Source organism: Phaseolus vulgaris, chromosome 5, assembly GCF_051622355.1.
Source record: "Phaseolus vulgaris cultivar YP4 chromosome 5, ASM5162235v1, whole genome shotgun sequence".
In the NCBI taxonomy this organism is placed as follows: domain Eukaryota; kingdom Viridiplantae; phylum Streptophyta; class Magnoliopsida; order Fabales; family Fabaceae; genus Phaseolus; species Phaseolus vulgaris.
Window position 1 is genome coordinate 2,710,394 of NC_143502.1, and position 11,114 is coordinate 2,721,507.

Below are 11,114 nucleotides of genomic sequence, written 5' to 3' on the forward strand. Positions count from 1 at the left end.
TTAGTATTCTTATTTTATAGCTTACAGTAATTGTAATTTTATTTTATTATATATATGATTGAGTAAATCAAAATGAATAAGATTCAGTTTTTACAATTTTGTGCAATTACGTTCAATCAGTTGCTACAACCTTTTGCCTTATTTTATTTCCTTCAAATTAGTTCCTACAAAGTTTTGGTCTAGTCACTCGTATTTTTGTATTTTCTTTCTTTTTTTCTTTTTCTTATAATATTTTTTTCATGTGATGACAAATAATTGTTGTTACTTGAGGTGTCAACCTAGTTGAGATCTTAAGTTGCACAATGATGAATGAAAGTTTTTATTTAAAAAAAAGTTAAAAGTGATTAATGAATTAAACACATATAAAATAGTGAAAACATGATATTGTTTGAATTGAAAAAAATAAAAAGAGAATAAATTAGTGAAAAATTTATAGTTAATTTGTTTGATACCATAAAATAAAATAAAAGTTAAATTAGTTAAATAATATAATGAGAGGGATATGATTTCTTGATTTTGTAACAAAGGCCTAAATATATATATATATATATATATATATATATATATATATATATATATTTAAGATTTTTATAAAGTGACTCATATTATCTTTTCAAGAAATGATTAAGATTGCAATAATTTTTAAATTTAAATTATATTTAAGAGAAAGATGTAAAGGGAAAAAAACGCAATCATTTTCCTCTTTTATTCTAAAGAATCTATTTTTATAGACCAATTAGCTCCAGGATCTATAATGGTGTAAAAAGATCCAATATTCACACGAGTTTTTTTTCAAATAATTTTTAATTAATTTATATAATTTGTATGTTATAAAAAAAATGAAATTTTGAGAATCATTATCTATGTACACAATTTTTTATTTATTTTATCTTTATTAATATTTTATTTTATTATTTTATTTTTGAATATTTCAGTAATTTTCTGTTTTTTAAATATTTACTAAATAACTACTTATTCTTATAATTGCTTTATTTTATTTTATTTTTAATATTAAAAAAATATTATTAATTTTAAATTTTAAATATGGAGTAATTTGTATAATTATTTACAAATCATGTACACATTTTTTCTATACAATTTTAAAAAAAGAGGGTTAAAATCAGATTTTTTTTAAATTTTTTTTAAAAGACACTGTAATAATTTGTTTTTTTTCAGTTGTAGTAGAAAAAAAAATAGAATAAAGAGAAGTCATCCTTGCTGCAGGAACGTTGATCCGATCTCACTAGTTTTTGCAGTCACACTGGCGTGTTTTCTTACAGTTTTAGTCAGCAAAAATATGTCATGCAACCTCACATTATTTGTTAAATAAATTAAATGCTAAATTGTGAATCTTTGAAGTAAAATGTATACGAAAACAAAAGCTAAAAGCAATGTAATCCTCATTCTTATTTCATACAAAATACAATTTGTCTTTGAAATTAAAATAAATCAGTTATGACTAACAAGCATAGGATAACGACATAACGGACAAGTGTGACTTGTCTGCAGCCACTTTACAATACAGAGATGATGAAAAACATGTTCACATGGCAACAACGATAACTTCACATTCTCTTCATTCTCTCTAAAGCCAACATTTTCCAAGCAAATACTGCACTTCTCAGTTTCCATTTTCAAGAAAGGTGAAATTGAGAACGTTTTAAGTGAATCAATGGCTTCTGCAGATGCTGGAATCGTTGCTGCATAATGTTCCATCTCTTCCTCTGTATCTTCCTCTGTCTCTTCCTCTGTCTCTTCCTCTGTCTCTACATCTGTCTCTACCTCTTCCTCTACATCTATCTCTACCTCTTCCTCTTCCTCGTCGCATTCTACATCTGCAACTACATCCACGATGATGTCTAAATTCAAAGGCAATTCTTTGCATTCTGAATCCACAGACTCAGAATCACCACCAAATTCCAAGGCTCCTTGAATCATATTAACAATTTTTTGCGATGCTGGGTAAACAATTTCTGGGATGAAGCAGTAAGAACAGCGTGGGTCGAACAACACACTCCTCAAGAAATCTGCATTATTTTCAAAGAAATTCTGACAGCTAATGGGAGTTGAAGTTTTTAATAAGGTTGATGTTTGAATAGCATGTAGATGATGATTATAATATCGAACAATGATAGCCACATCAACCCTCAATATGTCTGTGGGTTTGATCTTCACTCCCACTTCTTCAGTTCCCATCTCATAGTGGTACGAATGCACTCTTCCTTCTACGGTTCCCATGTTGAATGAAGAACATGCACAAGCCTCTGTCTATTTATAATAAGGTTGCAACAAAATCTAAACAGAAAAATAAATCTTCTAATAAATTCATATAAATGAAAAACAGGGTTGAATATAATATAAAGATAGGATAAGATTTCTTGATTTTTAACAAATTCCTAAAAACATATATATATTTTTAAGATTTCTATCATTTTGATTAAATCTATTTCAAAATATATTTTTTTTCTTGAAAATCTCACTCATCTTATCAATATTACATTATCTTTTCAAGATTAAGATTGCAATAATTTTAAAATTTAAATTGTATTTAAGAGAAAGATAAAAAGGGAAAAAAAGGCAATCATTTTCCTCTTTTAAAAGACACTGTAATAATTAGTTTTTTAATAATATTTTTAATTTGAGGTAAACAAAGTATTGCTTTTTTCTTATTGGATAACCATGTCTACTGAGAAATTAGACCATATTTCCACGTGAAGTGATTCATAGAATTAAGATTTTCAGGTTTAATTAAAATATCACGCAACAGATATTAAATATTGATTTGTTCAAAACAATATATAATTGATTATGTTTAGATTTGATTGAGAATAATATATAATTGATTATGTAGAATGAGATACGCAATATTATTTAAATATTTTATAAAATAAGTTTTCAAACAATTATTCCTATTCATTTTAAATTTATTCTAAATAATTTATTATATTGAAAGTTAAAATAACATTCATTTCTTAGTTCATGATTATCAATATTTTTTAATACAAGCACATATTTTTAATAGACCATATTACTTAAAAATTATTTGAAACAATAAACTATATCTGTGTTAAAATCAATATATATATTTTTTTCTAATACAAAGAGAAGAAACCTTCAACTTCTAGGGTTTTTCAAACAAATGTCTGAACTGAAGATTCGTAGCGGAGAAGAGAGGTAACAAAAATTTGATTCGTAGCGTCCCACTCTTCCCACCGTCATTTGGATGTAAGACCTCTTATCGCAATCCTTGTGTGTTTCTTATAAATGTAATGTTTCTAATTCGACATTGAACTGCTAAGATTAATCGGAATAATGCGTGTTGTTGTTTAAGGGAGTTGACGGAGAGGATTAACAGAGTCGACGCAAGACTATGCAATTGATAGAGCAAACCTGCGGAAGCTTGAAATGAGTCCAAGGAAGAAGCTCTGATTAACAAGAGAGAAACAAGAAGCAAGAGGTAGATAAACCCTAAGGTTGCAATGAGTAGAACAGAGAGAGGGTAAAGCGATGTCGTGAAAAAGAAGAAGAAAGGGAAAAAGGAATATCAATTCAATATTACTGAAAAACCAAACTGTCAAAGCATTACAAGAGTGAATATATGGTGTTGGAAAGGAAAAACAGAAATAAAAGCCCAAAGATCCAGAGGCCCAAAAAACAGAAAGGCCCAATAAAAACATAACATATATTCTTTATCACCCCCCCCCCCCCTAAGCTGGGAGTATAAGTTCTTCATTCCCAGCTTGGATTGAAGCACGTTAAAGATGGAAGGAGGTAAAAGCTTAGTGAATATATCTGCTATCTGCGTGGAAGAAGGGATGGGAAGTAACTTGATCAGTCCAGCATGTAGTTTTTCCCTAACCAGATGGCAGTCGATTTCTATATGTTTGGTCCATTCATGGAATACTTGATTGGAAGCAATTTGTATTGCTGACTGATTATCACAGTAAAGTGTGGCTGGTTGAATGAAAGGAATGTGGAAATCATGGAGCAGATAGGATAGCCATTGTATCTCACAAGTGGTGGCTGCGAGAGCTCTATACTCAGCTTCTGATGAACTTCTGGATATGGTCTGTTGCTTTTTTGATTTCCAGGAAATGAGAGAGTCGCCTAGATAAATAGAGAAACCTGTAACTGATTTTCTTGTCTCAGTACAAGTTGCCCAATCTGAATCATTGTATGCCTTGAGTTGGGTTGTGCTTGCTGCTGAAAGAAAAATTCCATGGCCAGGTGCATTCTTGAGGTATCGAAGGATGCGAAAAACAGCCTGATGATGAACGGTGGTAGGTGCTGAGCTTGTTCACGCTGAAGGCAATGTCTGGTCTTGTGTTTGTCAAGTAGATAAGGCGTCCTAGCAGTCTTTGGTAAGAGGATGATTCTGCAGCATCTAGAGGGACACCTTGAGTGCTAGATGGAGGTGAAGAATGAACCATAGGTGTTGGAACAAGGGCACATCCAAGCATTCCTGATTCATGAAGAAGATCCATGGTATATTTGCATTGTGAAAGGTGGATTCCAGTGCTGTTTCTGGCAACTTCCAGACCAAGGAAGAAATTGAGATCGCCCAGATTCTTGATTTTAAAATGTTGATGCAGCAGATTGGTGATGTGGGTGATTTCCTCAATATTGTTCCCGTTGAGAACAATGTCATCAACATACACAAGAAGAGCAGTTATGTGATTATTGGTAGTTTTTAAGAATAATGAATGATCAGCAGTAGATATAATGTAACCATTATTAAGTAAAAAACTAGATAATTTGGCGTACCATTGTCTGCCATCCTGACGTAGACCATAGAGGGAGCGTTGCAGTTTGCAGACAATATTGGAATTAGGAACAACAACTCCAGGTGGTGGCTTCATGTAGACTTCTTCAAGTAACTCTCCATGAAGAAAGGCGTTGTTAACATCTAGCTGTTTCAGATTCCAATTATGAGAAGCAGCCAGCGCAAGTAACAAGCGCAGGGTAGTCAGCTTTGCGACCGGGGCAAAGGTGTCAAGGAAGTCGAGTCCTTCAAGTTGTGCGTAACCCTTGGCAACGAGGCGTGCTTTGTAGCGATCAATCGTGCCATCAGATTTGTGTTTGAGTTTGTAAATCCATCGGCATCCAATTGCTTTCTTTCCCGTTGGCAGAGGCACAAGAATCCATGTATGATTAGCTGAGAGAGCTTCTAGTTCGTCCGCCATGGCCTTTTTCCAGCAGTCATGTTTGGAAGCATCCTCATAATTTTTGGGTTCAATAGAAGAAGAAAAGGAAGCAATAAGACTTTTAAAATTAGGAGATAAAGCAGAATATGATACAAAATCAGTAATGGGATATTTAGTACTTACACTGTTTGTAGATGACGAATCAATATTGAAGTCCTGAAGGTAAGCGGGAGGTCTCTTTGCCCTGGTTGATCTCCTTGGTGAAGGATTAGTCATATATCCAGTGGGTATAATGAGCTCAGTAGCAGTATTGCAATTGTCAGAAAAAAAATCATAGTTTGAATTGTAAGACTTTGGAATAGGCAGAGACAAATTGTTGGGACTATCATTTTTATCATCTTTCAAATTATATGGAAAGATATTTTCATAAAAGACAGTATGTCTTGAGATCTCAATTTTATGATTTTTAAGATTAAGAAAAAAGGTAACCTTTAGTGTGAGGTTGAAAACCTAAAAAAATACCAAACACAGATCTGTCATCAAGTTTCTTTCTGTGAGAAGTAATAGTGCTAGAATAACAAAGACAACCGATAACACGCAAAGAAGAAATATCATAAAGAAAGCCATGTAACTTTTCGTAAGGAGTCATGTTTTGCAATAAAGGGGTTGGAATACAATTAATTAGTAAAACAGCATGCAAAACAGCAAATTGCCAAAAGATGGGGGTAAATTGGCTTGAAAAAGCAAAGCACGAGTAACATTAAGAATATGTTGGTGTTTACGTTCGGCAATACCGTTTTGTTTCGGTGTCTCAACACAAGTTTTTTGATGGATTATGCCTTTAGAAGAAAACAGATTATTCATGGCAAATTCAGCACCATTATCAGTGCGTATAGTTTTGACAGTGGTGTGAAGATGATTTTCAACATAAGATAAAAACTAATAATGTGTGTTCTAACTTCAGATTTCATGCACATAGGAATCACCCAAGTATAACGAGAAAAATCGTCCACAATAGTTAAAAAATATCGAAAACCATGCATGGAAATAATAGAATAAGGGCCCCAAATATCCATATGTAAAAGATCAAAGATATTAGAAGTATTGGAATTACTTAAAGGGAGAGAGAGTTTTCTTTGTTTTGCTCTATGGCAAGTATCACACATATAAGGTTTTTGAACAGAAATACAGGGGTATATAGATCTCAAAACATGCATTCTTTCATTAGAAAGATGTCCCAGTCTATTGTGCCACACATTAACATCCTTAGAAACACAATGAACAGAAGGAATGTATCTGTTGGGGGCATTTCTTTGAAAGATAGAAGGATGAAAGACATACAAGCCATTTTTGGCCTCAACTATACCAATCTTCTCTTTCGTTAAATTGTCCTGTATCACACAATTCTTAGATGAGAAAATCAAATGACAGTTCAAATTTAAAGCAAGTTTGGATGCAGAAACAAGATTGAAGGTAAACTCAGGCACATATAGAACATCAGTAAGGTAAAGTTTATCATTAAAAGCCACAGTTCCAGAACAACTAGTATAAAACCGATGACCATTCGGCAAACTAATAAGGACAGGTTTAATAATTTTATATGATGTAAAATCAGATAAACAAGTACAAACATGATCAGTTGCTCCTGAATCTAATATCCAAGAACCTTTAACAGTAGTGTAGACATTAGAGAAAATGACATTACCCGTTGAAGAATCCTTTTGATCTTTATTGACAGCAAAAGAGCCCACTTGATTCAACTGTACAGGGGGCTGGTTTGCAACATTATTGATGGAGTTTTGCTTGATCAGTGCTGATAAGACTTGATATTGTTGGGTTGTGAATACAGAGGGCATGTCCCCATTTATCTGTTCTTGTTGACAAATTTCAGAAGAAACATCATCAGTTACATTAGCATTGAGTAAAGGAGTGGTCCTGCTATTAGGTGGGTTATAACCCGGAGGGAAACCATGTTTCCTGTAAGAAGTATCAATGGTATGACCATTCTTGCCGCAATGGGTACAAATCTTTCTATTGCTATTGAACCTAAAAATTTTATTTTCCTGATTGAGAAACCCCACCTTTTTGAAGCAAATATTCTCAGTGTGACCAAATTTTCCACAGAAAGAGCAAGTAGGAGCAGAATTACGACTAGCACTAGTATGGTTAATATTCAGAATCAAAAAGTTACTTGCTAATTGACGTTCTTGTTGGGCTACCAAAGAAAAAAATTTAGAAATAGGTGGTACCGGTTCCATGAGAAGAACGTGCAATCGAATGTTGTTGAATTGGTCATTAAGCCCACCTAGAAATTGCATAGCTTGGTCTTCGCGTTTTCTTTTACTGATATCAGAAGCTACAGAGCAAGTACACTTAACTTGACAAACACAAACAGGGTTAGGTCGAAAGTTATCAAGCTCATCCCAAATAATTCTGAGTTTCGTAAAATAGTCAGTGACAGATAAATCATTCTGACTCAATGAGGATGCTTCAGATTGCAAATCAGAAATCCTAGAGAGATCACCTTGCGAATATCTGGTTTTCAAGTCGTTCCAGATATCGACAGCTACATCCATCCAAATAATACTTTGTCTAATAGGGAGAGATACCGAATGTACTAACCACGAAACAACCATGTTGTTGCATCTAATCCAAGCTGAATATGTAGAGTCGTTCGTTGGTGGACAGGGATGAGTACCCAAAACGAATTCCACCTTATTCTTTGCACTCAGCGCTGTTATGATGGACCTACTCCAGGAATGGTAATTCGTCGAGTCAAGCACTGGCGAGACCAATGAAGCTGCTGGATTCTCACCAGGATGAAGATAAAGGTAACTGCTTGTGGAGGGTTCCAACGTTGGTGTAGTTGTTCTCGTTGTTCGCCCTTCTGCCATTTCGCTAAAAGAAAACAAGAAACAGGTCGTAAGCACATAAAAGATTCATAAAGAAAGAGCAGATGAAAGGAGAGTAGACTGCGCAGCAGAGCTCTTCAAAGGAAGAGATCTGATACCATAACAGAGTCGACGCAAGACTATGCAACTGATAGAGCAAACCTGCGGAAGCTTGAAATGAGTCCAAGGAAGAAGCCCTGATTAACAAGAGAGAAACAAGAAGCAAGAGGTAGAGAAACCCTAAGGTTGCAATGAGTAGAACAGAGATAGGGTAAAGCAATGTCGTGAAAAAGAAGAAGAAAGGGAAAAAGGAATATCAATTCAATATTACTGAAAAACCAAACTGTCAAAGCATTACAAGAGTGAATATATGGTGTTGGAAAGGAAAAACAGAAATAAAAGCCCAAAGATCCAGAGGCCCAAAAAACAGAAAGGCCCAATAAAAACATAACATATATTCTTTATCAAGGATTTTTCCAAACCGGAACATTCCGAGTCTTCCGACGAGGATTTTGATGTAAGACCTCTTACCTAATCCTGATATATTTTTTACATTGTAAACTGTTTCTAATTCAACTTTGGATTACTGAGATCAAGGTTTGCAGTAGCAGAAGCTCCATAAACTTTGGCGTTGTGGCTGAAAACATGGTCACGGACCATTAAGTTTAATTGAAATAGTTGTGTTGTTGCAGGGAGTTGTCCAAGCTGATTTTTCATTTTTCGATCCTAAACCTGATGATTTTCATGTAGTGAAGACCTTGTTGCAAACCTACCTTGACGATGAAGAATGTAATATTCTCATCTCACAATGATACGAATGCACTCTTCCTTCTACTGTTTCCATGTTGAATGAAGAACATGTATAAGCCTCTGTGTATTTATAATAAGGTTACAACAAAATCTGAACAGAAAAATAAATTTTCTAATAAATTCATATAAACGGAAAATAGAGTTGAATATAATATATATATATATATATTTAATTTCTACCATTTTGATTAAATCTATTTTAAAATATTTTTTTCTTGAAAAACTCACTCATCTTATCAATATTACATTAAATTTTCAAATAATGATTAAGATTAGAATAATTTTAAAATTTAAATTATGTTTAAGAGAAAGATAAATAGGGGAAAAAACTAGAATTAGTACATATGTTTTTACTAATATAGTGGATTGGAATTTAAGATATAAAAAAATAAATTCAAAATTCGAATTTTACCTACCATATTTAAAGTACTTTCATATTATCTTATGAATAGGTTTTTCATATTATCTTATGAATACGTTATTCATATTATCTTATGAATACGTTATATCTGATTAAGTATGTACTGTTTCTAACAAATCAGTTATATATATTATTATTAATCAAGAACATAAGAAATTCGGCCTATTAGTATTTTATATTTGATAATAACAAAAATGAATTAAGATTACAATAATCTAAAAATTCAATTTCTTTGAAAAAGTTCAAATTGATAGAGTATATCCATATTTAAAATAAATCAAACTAAATTTTAAATTAGAATAAAAAATAATAACGGAAACAAAAATAAAAAAGTATATGATATTATTTACCAGACGCTGCAAAAGAACGAGAATATCTTATACACACGATCTTGCTCCAAAATAAAATCAATGTTTATAATATAAGAATAAATCATTTAATATATGAGTTATTTTTCTAACTTGTTATCATGTTATTCTCTGAAATATCCATCCAATTTATTTTCTTCAAAATCTATCTACCCCATTATATTTTTTGCATTCATAAAATTTAAATCCAACAACTTACTTAATTATTGATTTATATCATTAATGAAATACATGGGATTAAAAGAAATATTCATTCATTTATTTTAAATTAAAGAAATTTAATAATTTTCTTTATTTTGGAGAACATATAGGAATAAAGATATTATTTTCAATTAGAGATTATGAGATTATCCATAGTGAATTAATAACAAGTAAGCACAGTAACCATAGTTAATACTATAGTTAGAAAAAGATAAACCATAGTAAATAATTAGTATTACTTAAGCAAATGCAAACAATCAAACACAACCCTCTAATCTTTTTCCTCACTTCCTTCATCTTCTAATAATCTCTGCTAATTTTTCTTCTTTCATTCTTCTTTTGGCTTCAATAAAATTTGCAGAGAGACATGAGAATGAAGATGAGATCAACTATGGCTATTGGAGTTGCATATAAATGTTGGATGGCACTAACAAAATGGGTTTTTCTCTTTTTTTCTGTTGCTCAAGAAATTGTTAGAGACATTGTTCGTTATCTGTAGATTCAAAAGCTCATGTTATCATCATCTTCATCATCAATCATCTTACAGTTGTTTTTAGTAAGAATTTGATTATTTTTAGTTAAATATGTTTTTCTGTTGGAGATCTCACATCGACTAGAGATGGAGACATTTCATTGATGAGAATATTTCATTGTATATAAGTAGGTGCAAACCTCAACCTCATGAGCCGGTTTTATGAGGTTGAGTTAGACTTAAAGTCCACTTTGTAATATGGTATCAGAGTCACTTTGAACTCATTTTATGGGGTTGAATTAGATTTAAAGTCAACTTTGTAATATTTTCGTTTTTATATATTTTTTAAATTGATTTTCGTTTATAGTTTAAACTACTTTCCTAAGTATTTATAAGTAAACTATAAGAATAGATGTTTATAAAAAAAATTGACGTATATATATATTTTTACTATGATGGAGAAAAATGATGTTCAAGATTTATACTTTTATACTTTTGAATGATTATATATAAAGTGATTCATATTAGACTTTTTCTTTGTGTCACAATGGTATTTATTTTATTATTAATAGTTTTGTTTTGGATACACAATAAATTATGTTGGTAGATAAATATAAAAAATCTGTAATACTATGTTAAAAAGGGTTATATTTTAATTCTATGGTATTGAAGATTCTACATTATCTTACATTAAACTATATTGTGTAGGTATCTTATTAAATTTAAATTATCTTATGTAAAGTTAAATTAAATTTAAAATTTACTTTTTAATATGATATTTATTTTGAACAAATAAGTTATGTAATT

General features: G+C 31.5%; 1 protein-coding gene across 1 annotated transcript; it reads right to left on the reverse strand.

Moving 5' to 3' along the window:
• Positions 1–1,449: 1,449 nt before the first annotated feature.
• Positions 1,450–8,038, reverse strand: LOC150027421 (uncharacterized). Its single transcript, XM_090302324.1, has 4 exons — positions 6,334–8,038; positions 4,262–5,542; positions 3,755–4,203; positions 1,450–2,268 (listed from the first exon to the last, which is right to left on the reverse strand). The coding sequence occupies exons 1-4, from the start codon at positions 8,036–8,038 to the stop codon at positions 1,450–1,452; spliced, it is 4,254 nt and encodes a 1,417-aa protein (XP_090158450.1).
• Between the last annotated feature and the right edge of the window lie 3,076 nt (positions 8,039–11,114).